Below are 27,060 nucleotides of genomic sequence, written 5' to 3'. Positions count from 1 at the left end.
CCACAAGGCAGAATGCGGCAAGTAAAGAGAAAAGATTCGTGACCCTTGTTAAGGGACAGGCAGGCTTTATTCAAGGAGGGCCATCGCTGTGGGTGTGGGGACCACGGCAGCGGAGGCTTGCAGCTGGGGAGAGAGATCGGGCTCCAATCTGAATACAACAAGGAAAAGTGGGCGTTTATGCCCAAGGAGCAGGGTGGGGATCAGTGGATGGAAAATTACTAAGGAGACATCACGGGTGAGAGGGATTCTGACTAAACTGACCTAATGGGATTCCTACTGAAGGCAGGCAGTGTGATCAGACATCACCTGGCATCAGTGGAGGACGAGAAACCTGATCAGATACCGAGACTGATCAGTACGGAGGATGGGGGAATAGCGCTGTGATGAACATAGGGGTGTATGTATCTTTTTGAATTAGTGCTTTTGTATTCTTTGGATAAATACCCAGAAGTAGGAGAGCTGGATGATACGGTAGTTCTAGTCTTAATTTTTCGAGGCGCCTCCATAGCGACTGCGCCAGTTTATATTCGTACCAGCAGTGTATGAGTATTGCTATCTCTTGCCTTTGTGATAATAGCCATTCTAACAGGCGTGAGGTGATATCTCATCGTGGGTTTGATTGCATTTCTCTAATAGTGATGTTGAACAATTTTTTTCACATGCCTGTTGGCTACCTGTATGTCTTCTTGGGAAAATGTCTATTCAGGTCCTCTGCCCTTTTAAAATTTGGGTTGTTTTTTGTTGTCGAGTTGCATGAGTTCTTTATATAGTTTGGATTTTAATCCCTTGTTGAATACGTGATTTGCAAATATCTTCTCCCATTTGGAAGGCTGTCTTTGCATCTTATTGATGGTTTCCTTTGCTGTGCAGAAGCTTTGTAGCTTGGCGTAGTCCTCTTTGCTTCTTTTTACTTTTGTTTCTCTTGCCTGAGGAGACATATGCAGAATGCTACTGCTAAGATGGATGTCAAAGAGCATACTGCCCATTTCCTTCTAGGAGTTTTATGATTTCAGGTCTTACAGTCAAGTCTTTCATTCATTTTGAGTTGATTTTTGTGTATGGTAGAGATGGTGCTGACTGAAAGAAACACACCACCTAGAAGTTGAGAGTTACGTTTTATTCAGGGACCTTATTGAGGACTCTAGCCTGAGAATCAGCCTCTCAGCTAGCTCTGAGGAACTGTTCCAAGGAGGTAAGAGAGGAGTCAGGATGTATAGGAGTTTTTGCTGAAAACAAAAACAAAAACCCATGTAGTTGAACATCAAAAGATTACTGCTAATCACACAAAAAAATCTCAAGTTAATGATTTTAGTGCTTTTCTACATATGGGAAGATGCAAGAGTCTGGGTTCACTGAAATTATTCCTTTGACAGGCATCTTAAGTATCTAGGGCCAGTATTCCTGTTTTTCTCCATCTTGAATTCCCCCGAGGGTGCACCATCGGGCTGGCTGTATTGATGCGGGCAACATTCGTTGTTTACTGAAATGGCAGGCAACATTTTTTTTTGTCCACAAAGTATTTGAACATCTGTCATATTTTCTCCACGTTAATTGTCTCTTTTATTTATTTTTTTTTAATTTTTAAAAATTTGTTTATTTTTGGCTGAGTTGGGTCTTTGTTGCTGTGCGCGGCCTTTCTCTAGTTGCGGCGAGCGGGGGCTACTCTTCATTGCGGTGCGCGGGCTTCTCATTGCGGTGGCTTCTCTTGTTGCGGAGCACGGGCTCTAGGCACGCGGGCTTCAGTAGTTGTGGCTCACAGGCTCTAGAGCGCAGGCTCAGTAGTTGTGGCGCACGGGCTTCGTTGCTCCGCAGCACGTGGGATCTTCCCAGACCAGGGCTCAAACCCGTGTCCCCTGCACTGGCAGGCGGATTCTTAACCGCTGCGCCACCAGGGAAGCCCCATTGCCTCTTTTTAAATCATGAAATATTTGATGTGATTTGAAGGTGTCCCCTTCTGCCTGGCTCACGTGTGGATATGTTATTCCCCATCCCTACTCCTGACTCTCCTCATCCATTAAGCCTCAGCTTGAGTCAACATCTCCCCTGACTGCCAGGATGATTGGGTGTCCCTTCTCTGTGCTCTTGCCGCCTGAGCGCACTCCCTCCCAGAACTTGGGGGCTCCCTGAAGTGACTGGCAGTAGGCCTTCCACCTCTGCAACCAGCCGTTGGTGCAGAGCAGGCCTTCAATACATGTTTACTGAATGACAGAATGCTTTGTGCTCTTGCTAGCTGTAAGGGCTGGTCTAAAAGATGTAATCTAGACACCCCCAAATGGGTGCCTCTCAATGGTTGAGGAGGCCATGGGTGAGTATATTTCAAATTGAGACTGTTCTAGAAAATTCCAAATGTATAATTGCCAAATAGTAATAGAAGTAAGCTTACAGACCAAAAAAAAAAAAAAAAAAGATTTAAAAACAAAACAGAAGCAGGTGGTTCATTCTGGCCTAGAGGCCTAGGAAGGCCTTGAAGGAAGAAGGGTGGGCCCTCCTCTGCAGGATAAAGGGTGGGGAAACCATTTCAAGCAGAGGTAACAGCAACATCTCTGAGGATAGGCAGAGTCATGCAAGATAAAGAGGAAGATATCATCATCATGGTTGTGGAGGGTCTGAGATGGTCCATTGAGGCAACTGGGAGTCGTTAACTGCTTCTGAGCACGAAAGGGACAAATCAGATTTCTGCATTAAAAGATCCCTCTGGCTGCTGAGTGGAGGCGGGACTGGGAAGGGAGGGAGAGTGGAGGCAGGGAGGCTGGCTTGGAGCCTCTGGCCTGGACCAGGCGAACACTGACAGTGGGGCCCTGATGGCTGGAGCAGAAAGGGAGTTAGAGGTTGCAAAAACGACTGCAAGGAAGAAAACGAGAAGACAGATCGTTGTCTGGCACTAGGGGTAGGGGTGGTGGGAGGAGTTGACATTTTGCTGCTGACGACTGGTGAGATACTGGTACTGCAGAGCAGGAAGGCGATTGGGGGTGGGAGGAGAGTTTGCTGTTTTTTTCCCCCAACATTTTATTATGAAAATTTTCAAACATACAGAAAAAAAAAAAAACCCCTGTACAGTGAATATCCATATACCCACCATCTACATTTTGCCACTAACACTACTAAACTTGCTTTATCACACATCTCCCCATTTCCCACCCAGCCATCTTATGTTTTCAATGCATTTCAGAGTAAGTTGCAAACATCACCCCTAAGCTCTTGAGCCTGCATATCATTGCCTGGAGTTGAATATTTAAGATTCTCTTCCCCCATATTGATAATCTCAGCATTTTTATAAGCTATTCTCCTTTCCTCCATCTACCTGTTGATGGAGGAAAGGAGAATAACTGCTCTGAACATTTGCCCACTTTAAAAAATTGGAATATAGCTATAGCAAGGATGGGCTACAGACGCCCAGGAGAAGGCCTGCTTCTCGTACCACTGTACCATCAGACTGCCTGCACCAGGACCATGTTGAACTTGGAATTGCCTGGAGCAAGTTTTAGAAAACATCAAAAACAAGCTGATAGAGCCTGAGTTGTGAAATCAACTAGGAGATGAGCTCCCAGGGGAGGACAGATTCAGTCAACCACCCCTTCCCTTGTCTGGTCTGGGCAGCCCCAGGCAATAGGAGGAGGCATGGCTGTTAAGGCTGGCTCTCACGGTGAGTGGATGAAGGACCCTGCACACAGCAGGTATGCTTTCGGAACCTCATCTTCCCCATCTGTGAAATGGGGACATTTTCTGTTTCTGTCCTGTGTCCCACTGGTTCATCAAGCCATGCAGCACCAGATGGATTGAGGGACAATGAGATAGTGAGAACAAAGAACATGAGGCTGCAGGACCCACAAGGCTAATTGATCTGGAAATCAAAGTCCTTCATACATGGTAGATTGACTTTTAAACAGGAAAGAGCTAAAACCATCTAAACTTTCATGTAAAGTACAACTTCTCATCTAAAGTAGAACCTGTGGGAAAGATTTTTTTTCATATTTTCTTTGTGGACAGGTGTTTTTATAAGTACAACAAAAAGTTACTAGAAAAATGCAATAAAAAAACATGTTCAGACATAAAATTAGTCATCATATTGCCATAAATGTTTATACTCTCTCTGTTTCTATACTTGTCTTGTGGCAGATGGAGAACAGTCTGTGAGGCTGCACAGGTGCCCACATCACACTCTGAGTGGGACTGATCCACCTTCTCAGTATTCAAAGTGGACCAGCTGCATTGGCAAACCTGGGAACTTGCTAGAAACGTAGCATCTTTGGCCCTATCCCATTCTGCTAAACCAGAATCTGCTTTTTTTTTTTCTCGGTACGCGGGCCTCTCACTGTTGTGGTCTCTCCCGTTGCGGAGCACAGGCTCCGGACGCGCAGGCTCAGCGGCCATGGCTCACGGGCCCAGCCGCTCCGCGGCATGTGGGGTCTTCCCGGACCGGGTCACGAACCCATGTCCCCTGCATCGGCAGGCGGACCCTCAACCACTGTGCCACCAGGGAAGCCCCAGAATCTGCTTTTTAACAAGATGCCCAGGTGATTTACGTGTATGTTAGTTTATGGTGGCCCTGAGGCAGCTGGGACGCAGGAAACGTTTAGAATGAAGGAATTAACCAGTACCTCTCCCCCTCATCTCAATTTCTCATGACACAAGAGCCGATGGCATAACCTTATTATTATTATTTTTTTTAGCAAGTAAAGCTGTGTGAAGTTATATATTTTATTAATTCCAACTGGAAATAAGAAACATTTCAGTCAACCGCGCTAGGATAAATACTGAATTATATTTCTATCCTCGGCATAGGAAATGGTAACACAAAATCACTGTCAAATGAAAGAATGAAGAAAAAACATACAGTCGGAAAATGTAGAAAAAATATTATAAAGGAGTGTTACACAGTCGACAAATACGCTATGGTATTTTTACTGGCTTTAGCGACATTTGTGAGACTTTCAGCTTTAAAAACTCTGTAATTTATTGTGGTTCCTTTTCTCATTCTAAAAAACATTCACATTCACACTCAGTTTTGCATTCATAGTTCTGAGGACCCAGCTCCCAAATTCTTTGTTTCAGGCTTTATAAACCTGAATATGTCCCAGCATATTTTACTGTATTTAATATGTATTCCCTGCTGTGGTCAGTGAGATGGAATTTCCTCTGTTAATTAGCCATTTATACTTCTTCTTTTGGGAATTACCTTTTTTTTTCCTTTATAATTTTTCTTTTGAAGGGTTTTTGCCATTTTCTTATTAGTTTGCAAGAGTTCTTTGCCTTAGGATACCAACTTCTTGTCTGTTAGGTACAGCATAACCTTATTCTTGACGAGCAGGACGAGATTCATAATTTGCAGGGCCCAGGGCAAAAATGAAAATGTGGGCTACAGGGATATACTGGACAACGCAGGGAATATAGCCAATATTTTATAATAACTGTACATGGAGTAGAACCTTTAACAATTGTGAATGACTATATTGTACACCTGTAACATATAATATTGTACAGCAACTAGACTTCACTTTAAAAACAAGAAACTGTGGGGCCCCTTTTTTAAAAAAATGAAAGATTTCAAGATGGTGACAACTGAGCCTGGGGTCTTTCTGAGTGTGAGGCCCTCTGTGACTGACCTCATGTGTCCCCAGCCCATAAAGCTGGCCTTGCTGGTGAGGCAAGAGAAGGCTGGGTCATTCTGGATTCATTCGTGCTTAGCCAAGGTAAGTTACGAGTTTTCTGCTTTGTTTGATTCATTACCAATCATTATAATTAAAAGGCGCCAACCCTCATCCTTTTTGAAGTTTATTTTTTTCTCAATATGCAAATAGAAATGGTTTCAATAAATGGCTGTTATTCCAGTGTAAAGAATTCTTTCCAAAACTACAAACATGTATGTGTCTATTAAAACATGAATGGAAGCTCTCTATAGGGAAAGACAACTTGTATTCGTTTATTTTATTGACAGTGTACAGATTTTCACATATTGCATTATAATACTGACTTTTAGGTTTCTTATAAAGATTTAGTTCAATATTTAGTCTAGATTTTTCTTCACAATAAGAATAAACTCATGCCAGTGTTTAGTAACCAATAATATCAATCCATTCAAATTTAATGACAGTTTTATTAAACTAAGGATCTCATATCACAGAGCATTCACAGTGCAGGAGGTCACAGTTATTGAAAAAATAAATAGCAGGATAAATATATTTATTATGTACAACTTTTCAACTCACTGCTCCTGCTTCACCTGTTGGAGAAGATGAACAAAGACGGCAGCGTTCAGCCTAGCATCCCGGCATTGTCTCATGGGGACTCAAGTGATGTGTCACAGCCTCAGAAGTTTTTGGTTTTGGTTGTTCCTAAGGGGGTTCTTTCTGGGCACGAAAGCCCTCTGGTTCTATTTACCTGCTATTTGCTGGGTCCCAGGAAGATCCCATGGCCCTGTGGAAACAGTGCCCAGTCTGCCTCTTGGGCACCTGGGCTGTGCCAGGCCTCCCCTGCCCTTCCCTCGGCAGCTCCTGCGTCTGCACGTGCGCCTGGCCCCATCTGGCTGGCAGCGCTCTTTCCTCTCTAGGTAATCAAGGCTCGCTTTGTATTTAGACACCTAGCAACTGGCAGCAGCTGGACAGGAGACATATACAGAGGGCACTCTACCAGGGAGCATGTGCTCTGAATTAGACACCCAGTCTCCCAGGCCAGCAGACCCCCTACGAGGCTCCCCTAGAGCTGGCCACAGAGGCTCAGCCACAGCTCTGGCCGCTGGGCCCCCAAACAGCCTAGGTCCAGTCACATGGAGAAAGTGCCAGAAAGTGTTCTATAGCTCAGAAGGGCACCTCTGGAGGTGAGGCCAGAAAAAACCCTCCAGAACATTTGATTTGGAAAAACAGAGCTGCCTGGCTCACATCCAGCCATTTTCAGTGGGAGCAAAGGCCTCACTCCTCGTGTTGAATGGGGACTTCGTGTCCATCCGGATACTCCCAAGTATCTGGGAACTTCTGGAGGTGGGAACAGGGACAGTTCCATTGTCTGGGATCCTCCTTTATGCACAAAGGCCGATCAGACCAAACCAGGCGACTAGAAACCAAAAGCTGTACAGACTTTTTCTCGATAGTTTAAAAAGCATGTTTTCCAGTGGTGGGGTGGCGAGGGGACATACTTTCTCCAGGATTAAGGGCTTTATTGGCTTCTACTGTGGATAAGTCCCAACCAACGTGTTGCATAAAAAGCAACTGTCTGAATTCCGGCAACTGTGGGAATAGGTGTGGATATGCCCGTGTGTGGCATAGGGCTTTTAACCAAGAAGCAGCCCATCCCAGGCCCATAAATCTAACGATGGAAAAACCACACAAGCAAGGACGTGACTTTCACATGGGTACAGTGGGCATTTCTAACTGTCAGAGCCACCTCCCATGGCCCTGGTTCTGTATCAGGGTGTTCAGGAAGCAGATGTTTTCCCAGACTAGAAGAGGATATGTTCTCAACCCCTGCTACAAAGTGTGCGGAGGACACGCCACCTTGATGACCAGACACTGGCACCATAAGAGGTGCTGGAAAGCCTTAGAAGCACGCAGGTAAAAGATGACACCAAGCACGCCCCTGGCCCCCAGCAGTGTGTGAGGATTTAGCAGAGACCAAGGGAACTGGGGAGCCATTTGTCATTGAAAAGTGAGAACTTTTAAAAATCCCCATAAAATAATCAAAGCTCTAATACAACCCAGCTGGCTTCCCCGTTGTGATGGAAAACATAGCTCCTTCTGGGTGGCAGGATGGGAGAAAAGCACTTCTTCTCCCCATTTCATGCAGGTACGATTTCCTTGAGATTGGGTAGCGTGTGACTTCGAAGACTGACCCCATTGGCTAAGAGGTTTGAAGTTAAGCACATACTAAGCTAGTGTCCCAATTTAGTATTCCCTATTAAGAAGCAAATGCAACAGCCTTTTAAAAATCTGTACCGTTATGGGACTTCCCTGGTGGCGCAGTGGTTAAGAATCCACCTGCCAGTGCAGGGGGTATGGGTTCGATCCCTGGTCCAGGAAGATCCCACATGCCGCGGAGTGACTAAGCCCGCGAGCCACAACTACTGAGCCCATGAGCCACGACTACTGAAGCCCACGCGCCTGAGCCTGTGCTCTGCAACAAGAGAAGCCACCACAATGAGAAGCCTGCACACCGCAACGAAGACCCAACACGGCCAAAAATACTGTTGTGGACTGCCCTTGGGGGAACAGGTCTCTGCAGCAAGGCAAAGGGGCCCTACACGAGCCAGGTAACGAAATCTGCGTCCCACCTGTGTCTTGCCTTGTAGGATGGGCCCGTACAAAGACCCTCCTGTTCTACCAGCCCCATGACAGACACAGTGGGGGAGATTGACCCAGTGCTGGAGGGGCCCCTTCCGTATGCTTCCAGAAGGCCCTGTGAGCATCTTCGCACTTGAGGGGCTCATGTGACCAGCTGCAGAGAGTAAGGGCTCACAGCTGGCGGGGTGCCTGGATGCTCTGGGTGAATCCACATAGAAAGGGCAGGGGCCAGGGGCACCACATTGGGTCCAGGGATGGATGGGGGATGATGGACTTCCTGCCACCCAAGAGCTGCCCAGAGAGCGTTTTCCAAAATTTCTGGAAGTTTCTCTGAGCACCACGTGGTGACGAAGTTGCTGAGCTGTGGCCCATCTCAGAGGCCCTGGGCGCATCTGCTAACTGCCCCGAGACTCACACAGAAATGATGTTCAGAGGGCATTAGAGGGACCTGGGAATATTTAAATCACAGGACTCGGGAACCACCTCCTGAAGATTTTCACCCTAACAGGCAAGTTCTTTGTTTATTCAAGCAACAAGCATCTGCTGAGAGCCTGTCACATACCTGTACAACCATCTTTTCCCTGCCAGCGGAGGAAAAGGGCTTACCAGAGACGGAAAGGGTGGCGTGTGAGAGGCCAACCCCAGGCCTAAGGGCCCACTCAGCATCAGGGCGGACGGGAGGGCCACGAGCTCACAGGGGCCAGCCCGAGCTGGAGGCTCTCTGCTTCTCTCCTGCCCTGCTCCAGACCTTGACCCCGCTAGCCCATTTCACACCTGGGGAAGGAGGCAAGGAAGTGACCCTCTCCCAGTCCATCTCGATTCTGTCCACACCCACCTTAAGGAGAGGGAGGGGCCCTAGGGCTCAGGGAGGGGAAATGCCCGGAGGAAAGAAGGGTGTCAGCCAAAGAGGCTGCCCACACCCCTCCTGGATTCCCAGCCTGTTTGTGGAGTCTGGTGTTCCCTGAGGGCTGGTCTCCTGCTGATGCTACTTGTCTTGCAAATCCTCATCAAAAGGGAAGAGGGGGCAGTTTCTTCCCTTGGGACCTAGACCCTGGGCAGCCCAGAAGAGGTCTTTGGTCGGGGTCTGCAGGGCTGCCCTGGAGTGGTGGGCACGCCCATCTGGTTTCAGCTGGCTCCCCGGGGGTTATGCCTTTTCAGCTGCTTGGGTCTGTAAAGGCAGAAGATTGACGGGGAGAAGCAAGAAACAGCCTTAATAGGCGGCGTGAGGGGTGGGGGAGCAGGTAATGAACAGGTGAAAACTCACAAGATCGGTGCACGCGGAAGACAAACACAGAGGCCAGCAGCTGTGGGTTACAGGAAGGATGGGGGTGGGATGCCCCTGACCTGCCCTTAACAGTAGTCTCTCACTGCAGCCGACCCAGAACCTTCCTCCAGGGCTGCGTTCTCAAGACACTGCACCCCTTCCCCCCTGACTATGCTTGGGCTGGCGAAGGTAAATTCCAAACCAGAAATGGACAGGAACCACCAGCTCCTGCTTTTATAGACGTTTTCTATCTGAGGGCAGTGGTTCATTTTCTGCCCCCAATTCGAAGAGCTAAGTTTATTTTTCAGATTGCCTATTTTTGTAGCAGAGTAACTTTACCTTCTGCTAACTAGCTTCGGATAAAATAAAGGAAGTAATCCTGTGCAGTGATGAAAGCAGTATTTTAAAATGAAGGCCTAATTAATCAAGCAATTCTTTAAACTTGAGATGGAAAAATATCTAGTTAAAAAAGAGAACTCTGCACCTACAGTGTATATATAGTTTCCTAGATACAATAAATACATAGATCCTTTACGGAAGTTACATTGGCACATTAACGTCGTAAGAGAATTAGCCAGGAGGACTGCGCTACACGCTCGAAACATTATTTTTTGTCTCAAACTGCAAGTGCAGCATATTTATAATCTCAAATGGGTTCTGCTGAGGAAGAGGTGGGTGATTAGGATGTGTTCTCTGAAAGCTACACGAGGATTCAAAGAATTGAACACCAGCAGGATGTCATCAGGGACCGTGTAGCCTGTGCCTTGTTGTGGCTAAAAATATTTTTTTGTCTTTATTGGAAAATAATAGGGACACAGGTTGGAGATAAATATTAGGATGTGAGCTGGAGCACCCAGATGTCAATTAGAAACTTGATGAAGTTTTGACCCAAACGATAAGGAGCAACCAACCCCAAGGACAAGGACATAGGCACACTCGCCCCACCAAGGATGGCCACACACTGGACTGGCTCAGCCAGGTGGCAGTCTGGAGCTTGGTCCCTGTTCTGCTACTTACTAGCCATTGACCTAGAGTCACCTGACCTCTCCAAGACTAAATTTCCTGTTAAACGGGGACAGTAAGCCCTACTTACGTCACAGGGCAGTTTTGAGATGCCAAACAGAGACAGACACAGTTTGAAACCTGGATGAGTCTGTTAGATGGAGAAGATGGAGATGACCAGGCTGCTATTTTATGAGGGCACAGAGCGGTCCTGAGGGCTCTGAAACCCTCTGCATCTAGACATTTATACTGATGAACCAACGGGCTCCCTGGCCTCCCACTTAGCTAATTTCTTAGGAAAATCGCCCTTCTCCTCAACCAGAAGACCACTGAGTATCTAAGTAGAGAAACAAAAAGAGAAGTCTTAACACTGATGAGGATGCAGAAGAGAAGCCTGGTGATGGAGTTGTCATGTCTTAGGCCCGCGCTAAGGGAATTTTAGGGACGTAAGCTTGAACACGTCCTCCTTCTGAAATTCAGGAGGCCCCAAAGAGCACAGCCACAAATTCCACTGCGGGTCACAACCTTTGTGTCTGAGGAAAGAATAAGCTGTTGGATTTACACTCATCACCCATGACTGATTACTGGTGAATCACGAAAAGCCTCTTTTCCTCACAGCATCATGGGGCATTCCCATACAGTCCTCTGTGCAAAACAGCCCAATATTAAAAGTGCATCAAATCTGATAGCCTTTTGCAATAGAAACGTTAAAAAAATAAAAAAAAGAACACCTCTATATAAAATGAATTGTGCTTTCTTTTTAGAAACCAGGAATGGTTTGTGTTCGTAAATCTTTTTAATATATATTTGAGAGCTATGAAGCAGTCGAAATTGTTTAATATGTTTCTATCTATTTTTGAATCAACCTCCCATCTTTGGCCTTTCCTGTGGAGCAAACTGTAAGGTTCAACAACCTTAGCTCTAAAAAATTCCAAGTTATGGTTTTCATACTCGCCTCCAGCTCAGCAGAGAGCAACTGGTGGTTTTTCAGGAAATCTCTCTTCTTGTCAGTAACCATTACTTCCGGCACACGCATTCCAGTTCAGCAGGCTATGAAATTTGTTGGGCATATAAACAATTGGGCCTTTGAACAGGGTGGTTTTGAGAGCAGAGCATTAACAAGGAATGACAAACCCAAACTGACAGTGCGTCCCATGCCACAGGAAGTCTGGAATGAATGGCTGTAAACTACCGTCTCCACTGTGTCTCTGAGTTAGCACCCGTTTAGATGTTAGTCTTCCGCTCTTTTCTATGTTCCAAACCCAACATCTTAGTGTCAGTGCAACACGATATACATAGGATTTGTTTTCCATAAGCATTACCTTTTTGGTCCCCATCAAGGTTCTTTGTATGGAATGATATTTTTCAAGTATGAAGATGTATAGCTAACATTTTATTTTTAATATTTCATTGCTCGTTCTCTGAATGCATCAATGAAAGTGATAAGAATATTCACTCGTTTTCTCTCTTCTGCTGTGAACAACTGTTTCCATTCTTGCAATTTTTTCAGAAAAAGGGTTGGAGTGCTTGCCGTCACAGCCCCAAACTCCCAACAAACCGTAAGTGCCTCCGGCAGGATTCAGAGGCCCTTAGTAGCACACGCTGCCCAAGGAGCCCACACTCTCTGGCCCAGAGGGGACCCTTGAGAATAACACTCCTATTCTGCATTGCCACAGGAGACCCTGTGTTCACCGCCCGCCTCATTTCCAAGGCCGCAGTGCGACAGAAGGACAACCAGCACACAGAAGTCCTCGTGATCCAAGTGTCCAAAAGAGGAGACACATGCCACGTCCCTATGGCTGGTGGCTCAGAGGGCTGAGAAGCTGCTCAAACAGCGCCCCCTGAATCTTGCCTTTTGGGGGGCAGAACTCCCAGGCGGAGGAGGCCCAGCAGCCTGGCCCGTGACCACACAAAGACCACGATGGCTCTTCCTTCCGGTGCATGAAAGAGCAGGCGGTGGCTGCCGATGCGGGAGAGACTCGTGGTGGGGGAGGGGAGGAGAAGGAGGACGCCAGCGCCGGAGCGTCCAGAAGAGCTCCCGGGCGTGGGGGGCAGTGGCTACGTTTTAATCGTCTTCTCGGCACATCGGCAAGTTGACAAAGGTAAAGACGTTAAACTCTATCATTATGGAGAAGCACAAGAAGATGGCGTAGAGAACCAGCACGTAGATCCCCAGCTTCCGGTCCAGCCTCCATTTGTTCAGATGGATGCCGAGGACCTGCAAGGAGAGGGTGTGAGTGTTGGGCTTGGGGGCAGAGAAATACTACAAAAGGTACTTTTATTGGAAAACTACACACGAACGATGAACCCCAGAACTTTCTGCAAAAGGTGGGCAAGAGCGGAGGGGTGCTGCCGGTAGATCCTTGGTTTGATCAGAATGAGCCCTGCAGGCTTTATGCTTGTCTAATGAAAGGTGCAGACTCCAGGCACACGCAGCAGCTGGCCTCAGGGCACCGGCTCTGCCGGGGCACGTACACCACTTCCTGGGGATGCCCTCCCGGGCCTTCTTTAGTGACAACCAGGGACTTTCACTGGGTCTTCCCTTTGCTTCGGAACTTGGCATCCTCAGCCTTCTTCAGTAAAACTTCCAAGGCTCCCGCTGGCCCACGTCTGGCAAACTTCTGCCTGGACTGTGTGTGTGTGTGTGTGTGTGTGTGTGTGTGTGTGTGTGTGTCTGTGACGGGGTTGGAGCACATCCTCTTTCTATGTTCTTATCCTTTTACAACCTTCGTTCTTATCCCTGAATTGAGGCCTCCTAAGCGTTGGATCAGAGTTACCTCATCAGAGCAATGCCATGGGTCCTTAGAGACAGACCGGTGTGGGTTCAAATCCCAGCTTTGTCATTTCCTATCCCTGTGACCTTGGGCAAGTTACTTAACCCCTGAGCCTTGCTTACTTCTGCAGAGTAGAATATCACCAGGTGCTTGTAAGGATGGAATAAAGTAAGCAGAGGTAGAGTTAGCACAGTTTGGGGCATGTGGAGTGAGGAGACCTCAGTATCACGGTGTGCCAGCCCTGAGACCTGACCATCAGGTCCCCCTGTCAGCTCAGATGGGCTGGGGGAGGACTTGTCTCCTGTTGGCACTAGTGAGAGGAGACAGACCAGGCAGCAAGAAGAGAGGAAACGTAACTCACTTCCTCTAGGGACTTCTTAGTGGCTCAGGGAAAAGTGCAGTGTTTGGTGCCAACATTCTTGGCAGAAAGTGTTTCTGGGGGTATCTGTGAATTTCTATGTTTTTACTGCTTTACCCCTCACTGCCAAGGGGAAGGGGGAGGGGATTCAGAGACTGCGCACAATCAGAGGAAACGATGTACGTGTGAGGCTTCTATTCTGGAATTGCAAAAACTCACGGTGAGAGTGACGGAGCCCAGCAGCAACACCACGGAGTAGACCAGACCCCGGCTGTTGATCTTCACCTGGAAAAACAAACACACATGCCCTGAACCTCTGGGCTGTTCAGGCCCCCATCCGTTCTGGAAGCCCAGTGTGCTCGGGCTCATCCCCTCCCTTATCTGGAAGCCACAGGTGGGTGTTCACGGTGAGCACGTGGCCATGGATCCAGGTCTCTGCTCATCTGAGGAAATGAACTAGGAGGGGAGAGGCGTGCCGGTGGGCAGAGACACGGGGCCGAAGCACCCGTGAGTGCAGGGCACACACAGGCTGCCTCCTGCAGGCACTGCCCAGGCTGCTCGGGACGCCTTTGCACAAAGTGGCTGCCAGCGTGCCAAGGAGAAGGGGGCAGTGCATCCCCTGCAGCCCTTGGCTGGCACAGGGCCGACACCACTATCACTCCCTGTAAAGCGCGTGGCGTCATCTCACTAAGGAAGCGAGACCAACTTACCGTGGATCCATAATTAATAACCATGGTCTGCAGCCCCCACGGTACGCCGAGTCCCACGAGGATGTCAAACACGTTGCTTCCTATGGTGTTAGAGACCGCCATGTCACCAAGGCCTGCAGGGGACAATCGACATGTCATGCATTAAGCGCAGGTTGCTGGAAACCCCTGTTCCTTCCCATTTCCATCAGTGCTATTCCTTAGAAAGGAATTCCTTCCTCATGGACCCCACATTTCTAAAACCTTTTAATGAGGACTGAGATCCACTCCCTTCATGAAGTCTTACATGTGAGCCCTGTAGTGGGTTGAATTGTGACCCCCCAAGATTCATATGTTGGGGTCCTAACCCCCAATACCTCAGAATGTGACCTTATCTGGAGACAGGGTCTTTCCGGGGTAATCAAGTTAAAATGAGGTCCTTAGGGTGGATCCTCATCCAATATGACTGGTGTTTTCATTGAGAGGGGATGTTAGGGCACAGGCATGCACACAGGCAGCGCTCCATCTGAACATGAAGACAGCCATCCGCAAGCCAAGGAGAGAGGCCTGAACAGACAGAAAGAACCAACTCTTCTGACACCCTGATCTCGGACTTCTAACCTCCAAGACTGTGGGACAGTCAGTTTCTGTTTTCCTGTCTCCCAGTTTGTGGTAGTTACGGCTGACCTAGGAAACTAATCCAGAGCCCTTCATTATTCCTCCTGCAGGGGTGTCAGCCGGTGTTTTGGGAGGACCCACTATGTGCTTCTTATTTGAGCGTCCCAGGTGCTCTGGGAGGGAAGGGGCCTCATCCTCAATGCATACTTGTGACCCAGGTGGTGGCACCACGACCTTGACCCAGACGACAGGGCATCAGGTTTTATGCCTGGGTGGTCTCCCAAGAGTGAACTCTTTCCCCCCAACCAGACTAGAAGCATCTTAGAGGTGAGGGACTGTGTCACCACCTTCCCTCTCCTGCACCACTGTCCAGTCTCATGAAAGCCACACAGTCTTAGGAACTTAATAGTATCAAAAGTTAGTAAACAAACTTTTACAAATAAGACTCACACGGGCTGAACCTGTTTTCACCTGGCCCCGTAGCCCTAAATGGACACGACTGTCATAATCTGGCCACAAACAAACGTCCGTGCAATGAACAAGCCTGAAACACACAGGCCTGTGCCCATAAAGTTGCCTTGTTCGCTGAGAAGCTCGCAGAGACTCAGAAGAGCATCCGGACGACTGCCTCACCTCCATCTGACCTCCTGGCCCCCTAGTATAGCCAGGCCACTTCCTCCCGCCCTGTTGCTGTCATCCGCTGACCTCCAGGACACAATGCCTCCCTCAACGGCCTCACAGCTCCCTCCCTGCCTGTCTGGGCACTGATCTGAGTGCCTTCAAAACCTCAGCAGCTGAGTCCTATCGGGGGGCAGTACCTCTGGGAAACCTGCCTTCCAGTCTCCCAGGATTTTGTGAAACAGGAATGAGCAGCAACTGTTTTGGACCAGCTAGTTGCCCCTGGTGAGGAGGCAGGCACTCGCCGGATGGGTCAGGAGGCACAAGGATGCCCAAGTTTGGGAGAAGAGAGAGGAGAGCTTCTCAGGTTTGACTGACTGCTCTGTGCAGGCACTGCCCTCTGAGGAATCTTACGGCAGCACTTCTCAAACTTTAAGAGCACAAGACTCACTGGGGGTCTTGCTAAAAAGCAGACTCTGGGGGCTTCCCTGGCGGCACAGTGGTTAAGAATCCGCCTGCCAATGCAGGGGACACGGGTTCGAGCCCTGGGCCGGGAAGATCCCACATGCCGCAGAGCAACTAAGCCCGTGTGCCACAACTACTGAGCCTGCACTCTAGAGCCCACGAGCCACAACTACTGAAGCCCACAAGCCACAACTACTGAAGCCCACGTGCCTAGAGCCCGTGCTCCGCAAAAAGAGAAGCCATCGCAATGAGAAGCCCATGCACCGCAACGAAGAGTAGCCCCCGCTCACCGCAACTAGAGAAAGCCCGTGCGCAGCAATGAGGACCCAACGCAGCCAAAATTAAAATAAATAAATTTAAATTAAAAAAATAAAGTTATAAAAATTATTTAAAAAAAAGCAGACTCTGATTCAGTGGGGCTGGGACGGGGCCTGAGAGTCTGCATTTCTCTCAAGCCGATGCTGCCGGCCTGGACCACGCTCTGGGCTGCGAGCCTTCAGGGAGCCCAGGTTGCAGAGCCTCTGTGTTAGAGCTCACCGCACGGCTCCTGCCTTGTGTGATGGACTCCGAACAGAGGTTTCTGTATCCCCTGCCATAAAGAATCTTTCCAGGCTTTAACCTGGTCTGCTGGACCCTCTGCCAATCACGTCAGCATCACCCTCACGACAACTATACACTCCCGCCCCCGCCTCACCCCTCCTGTTTCTGCGTTCTGCATCTCACAGGAGCCACTCTGAGATGATGTCCCCACCTGTCCTTGTTCCTACAGAGCCCCGTTGACCTCATTGGGACCCTCCCCTCCAAGCCCTGAATCTTCTAGTATCATGACCCCCACCCCCAACCCACTAGCTTGGACTCCAAGGCCAGCTGTTTACATGGGACATTCTTTTGCCTCCTTGACCTTCCATTGTGTCCACCCAGCCAACCCCAGCTCTGGACGAACTTGTGATCTCTCATCCGTGTGCTGTTGGAGCTGGTATGACTTCAAATTCATGCCGGAATCCCTCCCAAATTCACGTCACTGAACATCGGCCAGGCCCTAGGCGCTCATCGGCTTTCCTTTTACTCATTGTGCTGGGTTGAATAGTGCCCAGCCCTCGTGTCCACCCGAAACCTGGGAATGTGACCTTATTTGCAAATAAAGTCTTTGCAGATGTGATCCAGTTAAAATGAGGTCATAATGAACTAGGGTGGGACCTAATCCAATGACTGGTGTCCTTATAAGAAGCAGGAAGTTTGGACAAACACACACAGAGGGAATTATACCACATGAAGACACAGGCAGAGACTGGACGGATGCAGCCACAAGCCAAGGATTCCTGGCAACCACCCGAAGCTGGGAGAGAACAAGGAAGGATCCTCCCTAGAACCTTCAGAGAGAGTATGGTCCTGCCGCCATCTCGATTTTGGACTTCTATGCTCCAGAACTGTGAGAGAATCCATTTCTGTTGTTTTAAGCCACCCAGTTGGGGTACTTTTGTTATGACAGCCCTGGGAAATGAATACACTCACCTCAAAGGTCACTCAATTCAATTCCAAACCCTTCAGCTGCTGTCCCCAACTGTCCCCATTCTCCACAAGGCTCCAGTCTACTGCCAAACATACCCCCACCTTCCCTTCCCCTCAATTCATGTTTTCTCAGGACTGACTGACCAACTAATTAACCCTTTCTTTTATCTCGAAGAAATAAAACTTTTTCCTTCTTTCCAAACCAAGTTTCTCTCTGGACACTGCTCTCCTCTCCTGTCTCCTCTGAGATTCCACTCCATTATTCGCCCATCCTGCCCCCCATACTTTCAAATTTCCATCTACAGAGGACGATCTGTGGCGGTCCGGGCTTGGACGCTATCTCACGGGTAGAAAGGGAGCGGTAAAGGAAGGCTGGCTCTTTACAGCTCTTTTGTTCTGCCATCAAAGAGCATACCGGTATTCCTCACCTTGCTTACCCCATGGCACTTAGCTCCAAAGAAAAACCGCCAAGCAAACCATAACGTTACATAAGGTCTAGAATTCTGAAGGAGAATTGGAAAATAGTTGGAGATACAGGATACCCCCGCTTGGCTTTCCCAGGATCAGAACATTTCTCATGACTATTGCATTTGCTATAAAAAGTCTGGGCTCGGGCTTCCCTGGTGGCGCAGTGGTTGAGAGTCCGGCCCGTGAGCCATGGCCGCTGAGCCTGCGCGTCCGGAGCCTGTGCTCCGCAACGGGAGAGACCATAACGGTGAGAGGCCGGCGTACTGCAAAAAAAAAGAAAAAAAAAAAAGTCTGGGCTCCAGCTCTGCTCAGTCTCACATTGGTGATGCCGGAACAAGTTCATCCTTTTTTTTTTCTTTCTTTGGCCACGCGGCGCAGCTCGTGGGATCTCAGTTCCAGCAGTGAAAGCCTGGAACCCTAAACACTAGGCCACCAGGGAACTCCCAGAACAAGTCCACTTTTATACAACTCCACACAAATGCTTCTAGAGGTCTGGAGGAGTTGATCTTGGTAGTACTCTCTCCATGGATGGAATCTAATACACGATGCTTCCCTGTTGTCACAGTTTCCTTCATAGCAGGATGTAACGACTGCCAAGTCATGAGAGCCACGAACTGTAACTCGGGCTGGGAGTAGGGGCCCGCATGGTGATGCTGACTGCTATCAGGGCTGAGGCGTGATCAATACCTTGTCTCGTCACAATCAAGCTGGCCATGCAGTCTGGAACGCTTGTGCCTGCTGCAAGGAAAGTAATGCCCATGATGACATCAGGGATTCCAAGGGTGTATCCAATAATAGTCACCTGCAGAAGAGTCGGGGGAAATATCAACTCACAGAGGAGCAGCCCTGGAAAATGTGCTTATATCTGAGTGTTTTTAACTTACACACAGTACTGCTATATCCAGTAGAAAAACCTGGAATACGGTTGTATTTTAAAACCATCTTTTGCGTGTTCTTTTTTCCAGATTACGTAATACGTGTTTACTGTTTTAAAAAGTTTAGAAAATAAAGTAAAAATCACCTACCATTTCTCAATACCCTCAGACAATCACTATTAACACTTTGCATCAGCCCATGATTCTCAAATTTGAACATGTAGGAAATTCTCTGGTGAGCTGGTTAAAGTAAGATTTCCAGGTCCCACCCCCAGAATTTCTGATTCAGGAGGTCTGGGGTGAGGCCCAGGAATCTGCATTCCTAGCAAGTTCCCAGGTGGTTGGGACCCTGAGGCTGCTGGTCTGGGAATCACATTTGAAAACCCCAGCTTTAGAATAGACCTTGACCTTCTTTCTGGTGTGTATATTAGACAAAAAATAAAATCAGATTATAGCACCGACCTATATTTTGCAGCTATTTATTACACGTAATAATACATTGTGAATATCTTTCCAACTCAAATACTCATCTATAACATTATTTTAAACTGATGCATGGATTCCATTGCATGGCTTTAAAGTTTTCACCAACCCGTCACTGGTGAATATGGACGTGGTTTCTGTTTTTGCTCTTACAATATCACTGTATGGTAACGAGTAACATTTAATGAGCACCTACTGTGTACCAGATCCTCTCCAGGTGTTTTACTTGCACAATCTCAGGTACTCTTTATTATTCACCACCCACTGGTGAGAGAGGCACCGTTATTATGCCCAGGGAAATGAGGATCAGAGAGGTTAAGTTACAATGCTGGTGGGCATGAAGCCGGTGAGCGGTAGAGCAGGGATCCCAGGCCAAGTCTTTCCAACTCTGAAGCCTGCGCTCCAACCTCGTCGTCATGCTGTCTTGTGTGAACTTCTCTGGGATCTCATCTTACTATATCCTTAGCATAAGTTCCAAGAAATAGACCTGTTGGATCAAAGGATTCGCAGGCTTTTAAGGACCTTGAGGCATGGCCACACAGTCCTCTAATATAATGCCTGACACTTGGGAGGTGGTTGGGCCCTGAGCAGCAGCCAGATGGAAAGCCCTAGAAAGTACTTGGACCCCATTCAAGACGCCCACTAGTCCTGGCTCACCTCCCCATCTAGAAAACGGGAACAGTGGCATCTCTTAGGGTTGTTCGCATCTTGGCTGATGGCTCCAATCCCAGCAAATGGTTGGGTGACTTAGGATAAGCTGGTTTGCTTCTCTGAGCCTCAGCTCCCTCATCTGTAAAATGGACTTTTAAATGAGGATTAAGTGAGAAAATATGAGGTGACAGTGCCTGGTCTGTGTAAGACATTCATAGGTGTATGTTTCCTTTCTCTTTCAATCACTCGTCTTGCAATCTATGGGGGCAGAGAAAATTAGGGTGATCAGACCCAGATGAAGTGTGCTTTCTAAGGGCAAAGCTCAGCCCTGGCATGTAGTCAGAGCTCATGGACTAAAATGATATCCCTCCTAGGACAAAGCTTTGCAGATGGGTTTGAAGATGCTCTACCCTCAAAACAGTGCTCAGCTCAGCATCACCAGGTGCGGTGACTGGCCTGCCCTGGGCTGTGAAAGAAGAGAGACACTGAGGACACCAAAACCACACGGCTGTTCGATCCATCAATGCTTAACCCATGCTGGCCATGAAGGAGGTCTCCACAAGACTGCCCGGGCTGTGGCAATACTGGGGATGCTTCCTTTTTTTTTCCTTAAATTACTGAACTACATGGCTAAGAAGCCGGAGGCTGGAAGGACAGAAGGAAGGTTTCGTGTGTGTGCGTACACTCTCCAAGTGTTCAGGACCAGAGATGCTACGTGAGTGTGGCTTTGCCTCGGACTCCAGCCCTGGGCTCTCGGAGCCCTCCTGATGCTTGGGCTTCAGAAAGGGAAGCAGAGGCGAGTCCAGAGCTGCGCTGACCATCTGCCTGACCTTGTGGAAGTCACGCCTCCTCTTTGGTTTTCACCTCCCCAGTTGGGCAAAGGTGCTGGACAGGATGACCCATTTTGGAGGTCTCTCCCTTTTGACACTGACACTCAAGAGTCGTTTTCCGCAAAGCGTTTGGGGTGAGAGATGTGAAGGGTGGCTGGGGTAGGGTGTGGGCAGGTGAGACGTCACTGCTCCCTGGCGCCTCCATCAGGACATGAGGAAAGTAAGAGCATGGCCCCCAGGCAGGCACATCTTTCTTCAGTGGAAATCAGGCTAATGTGGCACTGTTGTCTTTACCATTTTCTACTGTGGAGGCCATTCAATCACCTCAAACTGAGGCTAGCTGAAGTTCAAAACCGCAGGTAAGAGCGCCCCAGCAAGGTGGTTCCTGTATCTCCCGCCAAGCCACTGCCAAGGGTCTGCTTTAAGAGGTGAGAGCGGGGTTTGTAAGTCAAGGTTGGGGGGATGGGAGTGTTATTAAATGTCCTACCTCACTGCTAATGAGTAGAACTGATTTCATAATACTGTTGTTTTCATTAATCAGAGAAGAAACAAATTTCAAACAGTCATTAATTTGATCTTCCCTAATTTTCACACCCACTCAAGTGTCACGAAATACTTTTTTCACTAGCAGTGTCGTTTGGGGAATGCACTTTAGTAAGAGAAATCGCTGGACTCTTTTATCAAATGTAAAGAGGGGCTGACCTTTAACGTTATTCAGAAAAATTTAAGTTTGCAAATTCAGTTCATGTTGAGGCCAGTTTTCATTATGTCTGATTGCCATCATTTTCTGGGGGGTTTGGATAGTAGCTACTTCCAACTCTTCTTCCTAAACACACACACACACACGTGCACACACACGCGCACACACACGCACAGACACGTGCACACACACGCAGTGCACACACACACGCACATACACACATGCACACACGCACACACATGTGCGCAATACACTCACACACACACACACACGTGCGCACATACACACATGCGCACACGCACACACACACACCAGCATCTAAGGGGATTTAAACCTCTATCTGAACAAGCGTGGAAACAGTGCTGGCTGCATCTCATGGCGAACATGGCTGAAATTTACAGTTATGATCAATTTGCTACGCTGCAAGCTCAGACCTGATGCGTGAACAGAGACCTTCCATTCTCCCAATAACCAGTCCATTTTGTAGAGGGGGCGACCATGGCTAATGGAAGCTGAGTCACCTACCCAGGTTTCACGGCTCACAGGGGGAGAAGCAGGATTCACATCCATTCCCATGTGACCCCACAGCTCTTCTTTCCCCACCAAACTGCTTCCCTGGGGCCCCTGTGTCTCTGAAACCAAGACAACCTTGCCCCGTGTGTTAGGTGTGCGGGGACATCAGGTGTTAGGACGAGAGTGAAGTGGCTACATGCATGCCACTGAGGCGTGAGTGGCTGACAGGTGCGCTTCCCAATAGAAAGGCAGAGGTCCTGTACTTATTTCTCTCCTTGTTCCCGGGCTCCCCCCCCACCCTGTGAGGGGAGGGGAGGGGAAGAGGAGGGGCCCCCCAGAGTGATGCAGAGCGAGGCGGAAGGGGCTCCTGCTTGGCCCTGCCCAGCCAGCGAAAGGTTTTTCCAGGGAGCTGTCAGGTGTGGCCAGACCAGCTACGCCAAAGCCTCTCTGCCTGAAAATCTTTAGTCCAAACGGCACCTGAAGATTCCAGTAACAACCTGAGAGGCCGTTCAGGAGAGTGGTTGAGATCCTGGACTCTGGAGACCAATACCCAGGTTCTAACCCCAACTCTAGAACTTACTAGCTGTGTGACTAATTGTGCAATAGTTGCTAATTGTGCAACTAACTGGGCAAATGACTGAGTCTCTAGGCCTGAGTTTGCTCATCTGTAAAACTGGCATAATAAAACTGCTTACCCCATCGGGTTGTTATGAGGACTAGAAGAGTCTACCTAAGGTTTATATCTGTGCCTGGACATAGAAAGGGGACAGGAGCATCCCCTGGCGGGCGGCATGGAAAGGGCTGCCTTGTGTTTGTCTCCCATTGACTCCAGTCTCCATCACATTCCCCTATGGATACTGAAAAGGAAGGGAGCCTAGGGATTAGCCCTCCAGGGCTTCTTACAGAGACTCCCCACCACCCCTCTTGCCATCACACCAGAGCGGCGTGTCCCAGGCTGTTCGTGTGCAGGTTCATCTGCCTCCTATGGCCACCACGGACCATGCCGCGTCCATCTGGGTATCCCTGATGCACAGCACAGCACCGCGCACTTCTGCTGAAACCCCTTCCTACTGAGAAATAAGCCAAGGTCTGTTAAGGTAGGCGACTTGCCGAAGGTGGCACAGCAGCGTCTGAGCGCGCTCTTGACACCAGCTCTCCCACCGCCGGCAGGCGCCAGGCAGGAGCTGTCCGTACGGTCCACCCCCACTTCTGCCACTCACCAGCCACACCATCAGGTAGGAGAAGACAGCGATCCACAGCGTGGCAAGGGCGAAGGTGAGCATGAAGAACTTCTCCCAGCGGGGCTTGCTACAGTTGGGGATGGTGACGCACAGGAGGAAGATGAGCGGCCAGGTCAACACCCACTTGGCTTTGTCCCCTCTTGCCTCTGCAGAGGGATGGGGCGGAGCCAGAAGGGAGGAGGAGAGAAACACACACTGGGTTACACACCTGCCAGTCTACCCGTCGGTTTATTTTTTCAAGCCAAATAAGAGAATGCTACGAATGTGACTCCTAGCAACGGACTTCACAGAATCACACACCTTCATACTGTCAACCTGGAAGCGATCTTAGCAAGACAGTTAAGTGTTTGTTGACTGAATAACCTCTGGCAGTCCAAATCCTTTACTTGACAGGATGAGGAAAGTGAGACCCAGAGCTGAAACAGATTTGCACAGGGCAGCTGGAATGGGAATGTAGAATACACGGCTAGGCTTTGGAGTCAGACCTGGGCTGGAATTCAAATGACCCTGAGCAATCCTCTCAACTCCACTTCCTCCTCTGACAATAACAGCTGTAAGTAACAACAGCACAATAGTTGATGCAGGGAATATTTGCTATGTGTAGCAGGCATAGTGCTAAGCATTTTGCATCTTAGTAGTTTCTTCACCTGTTAAATGGGAACATTATCTCTTTCTTGGTTCTTGCAAAAATGACATGATACAATGCACGTAAAACAGCCAGCGCAAAGAGCCTGGCACAGCAGGTGCTCTGGAACTCTCGGCTCCTTTGCTCCAAGGTCACATAGCCAGTGGCAGATGCAAGACTAAAATGTGGTGTCCTGCTGGCAGGCATGACCTCGCTGGCCCCTACCAAGGGAATCCGCAAACAATTCAACAGAGGAGAAGTGGCCTCAAAAGCCACTGAGTGCAAGCACAGTGTCCTTAATAAGCCACTGGGTATTTGGAGCACATGCAAGCTCAAAATAGGCTTGTGGGTGATGCCAATGAAATGGTGGAGGAAGGACCTCTGAAAATTCTCTCCTCCATAAAAGCAATGAGAACACTAGCAAAAATGGTCAGAGTCAACTTGTTTTATTTTATTTATTTTAAAATTTATTTATTTATTCTTGGCTGCGTTGGGTCTTTGTTGCTGCGCATGGGCTTCCTCTAGTTGCGGTGAGTGGGGGCTACTCTTCATTGCGGTGCACGGGCTTCTCATTGCGGTGGCTTCTCTTGTTGCGGAGCACGGGCTCTAGGCGCGCGGGCTTCAGTAGTTGTGGCACGTGGGCTCAGTAGTTGTGGCTCGCGGGCTCTAGAGCGCAAGCTCAGTAGTTGTGGCGCATGGGCTTCAGTAGTTGTGGCACGCGGGCTTCAGTAGTTGTGGCTCACGGGCTCTAGAGCGCGGGCTCAGTAGTTGCGGCACACGGGCTTAGTTGCTCCGCGGCATGTGGGATCTTCCCGGACCAGGGCTCAAACCCGTGTCCCCTGCATCGGCAGGCGGATTCTTAACCACTGAGCCACCAGGAAAGCCCCTCAACTTGTTTTAGAGCTCTGGACATTAACCAAAGCCTTGTAGCAATCCAGGGAGTGTTTATTTAAGAAAATTGGCTGGGTATTAGTAAGAACAGTGAACTTTATATAGAATTTTAACTTGCCCTGTTTTCATTCCCTTTCATCAGCTTTGGAGTAGCCTTGAAAAGCCAGTAGCCTGGCATCCACCAGAAAGGGTAGGACAGGATTAGAGCGCCTTCCAAGTCCATTCCCAGAGGATTGGCATTCTCTGACCTGTCTGCTGGTTTCCCGGAAGACCCCACTTTCAAGGCTGTCTTTATTTTACCTGAATCCGAGCTCACCCAGTATGAAAAGCCTTTTCCTTGAGGGCATTGTTGAAAACAGTCAGGGGCACTTGTGGAAAACTGTGCAGCCTGAGGTGCTGGATAACAGTTGGACAAACAATAGGTTAATGAAAAAGCTTAAGAGGAAAAGCTGGTAGTGAGATATCCATAGAGGGCCTGGAAAAGCTCCCACATAGTTCTGGGAAGCTGAAAGTCCATGAGCACGCGTAGGGCTGTTCCCAGGGTGATTTTCAGGCTCAGGAAAGACTTGAGAATGTCCTAAGCTTTCACTTCTGCCTAAAACTGAGACTCGGAGAAAACAAGAAGTAAAGGCCAAGGTGGAGTTGTAAACTGCCTGCCTGGGTGTTAACAGCGCGCCCCCAAACGCACACAGAGCCCATCGGCAAAGACTGGGACACTCGCTTCACCCAGGCATCTAAAGAAATCTCTGTGCAATCATTAGATGACCTTAGGCTAACCTCACAGATATTTCAGTGGTCAGGCAACAAAGAATATAGATTTTACAGAATTAGAAAAGTCACCAAACACACAACAACAACAATAAAGCAACAACAAATAGTCCTGGGAAAGGGGAAGGATGTGATTCCTTCTTCTTATTATTATTCCACATTATATTATTTTATTTATTTATTTTTAAGTTTTTCATTGGTATTTTTAATTATCAATTCATAAAGGGAGGAAAAGATTAATAAATATATTATTTTAAATGTCCAGTTTCAACAACAAAGATTACGAGACATGCACGGAAACAAGAAAGTAAGGCTTATACATGGAAAAAAAGCAGTTAATAGAAACCATCTCTGAGGAATTCCAGATATTGGATTTACTGGACAAAGGCTTTAAATCAGCTTTTTTTTTTTTTTTTTGTGGTACGCGGGCCTCTCACTGTTGTGGCCTCTCCCACTGTGGAGCACAGGCTCCGGACGCGCAGGCTCAGCGGCCATGGCTCATGGGTCCAGCCGCTCTGCGGCATGTGGGATCTTCCCGGACCGGGGCACGAACCCGTGTTCCCTGCATTGGCAGGCGGACTCTCAACCACTGTGCCACCAGGGAAGCCCCTAAATCAGCTATTTTTAAATATGCACAAAGAAGTTTTAAAAATGTCTCAAAAACAAAAGGGAAGCATGAGAATGATTTCTCATCAGAGAGTATCAATAAAGAAGTAAAACTTATAAAAAAGAGCTGACAGAAATTCTGGAATTGAGAAGTGTAATAACTAAAATGAAAATTTTACTAGAGGGGCTCAATAGCAAATCTGAAAAGGAAGAAGTGACCTTGGAGATAAGTGAACTGAGATTATCTAGTGTCAGGAACAGAAAAAGAGTAAATAAAAACGAACCGTGCCTCAAAGACCTGTGGCACACCACCCAACATGCCAACATATGCATAACGGGAGTATCAGAAAGAGAGGAGAGAGAAAAAGGGGCAGGAAGAATACTTGAAGAACTCACGCTCAAAAACTTTCCGAATCTGATGAAAAACATTAATATATACATTCAAGAAGAATATACCTTCTTTTCAAGTTCACATGGAACATTCTACAGGATAGGCAATATGTTAGGTCATAAAACAAGCACCAATAAATTTAAACGGATTTCAATCATGCAAAGTATATTCTACAACCATTCCACATTGGAAAGAAATTAGAGAGCAGTAACAGAAGGAAAACTGGAAGACTTACAAATATGTAGATATTAAATAACACATTCCTAAACAACCAATGGGTCAGAGAAGAAATCACAAGGGAAATGAGAAAATACTTTGAGATGAAAGAAAATGAAAACATAACATACCAAAACTTATGGAATGCAGTGAAAGCAGTGCATAGAGAGAAATTTACAGCTGTAAATTCCTATATTAAAAAGGAGGAAAGAACTTAAATCAGTGACCTAACTTTCTA

At 48.1% G+C, this 27,060-nt stretch overlaps 1 protein-coding gene across 4 annotated transcripts in view; it reads right to left on the bottom strand.

The window, feature by feature from the left end:
- Positions 1-5,807: 5,807 nt before the first annotated feature.
- The window catches only part of SLC24A4 (solute carrier family 24 member 4), a 177,638-nt gene continuing 156,385 nt past the window's right edge, over positions 5,808-27,060 (bottom strand). For all 4 annotated transcript variants that reach the window (XM_030883521.2, XM_060295207.1, XM_030883522.2 and 1 more), the window contains exons 13-17: positions 23,305-23,471; positions 18,720-18,834; positions 14,379-14,491; positions 13,888-13,953; positions 5,808-12,754 (exon numbers count right to left, since the gene is read on the bottom strand). In XM_030883521.2, coding sequence (XP_030739381.2) covers positions 12,602-12,754; positions 13,888-13,953; positions 14,379-14,491; positions 18,720-18,834; positions 23,305-23,471 — 614 coding nt within the window. In that variant the 3' untranslated portion in view covers positions 5,808-12,601. The remainder of the gene's footprint in view (positions 12,755-13,887; positions 13,954-14,378; positions 14,492-18,719; positions 18,835-23,304; positions 23,472-27,060) is intronic.

The sequence above is a fragment of the Globicephala melas genome, chromosome 2 (genome assembly GCF_963455315.2).
Source record: "Globicephala melas chromosome 2, mGloMel1.2, whole genome shotgun sequence".
NCBI classification, from domain to species: Eukaryota; Metazoa; Chordata; class Mammalia; order Artiodactyla; family Delphinidae; genus Globicephala; species Globicephala melas.
This window is presented reverse-complemented; position numbering and strand designations above follow the sequence as displayed.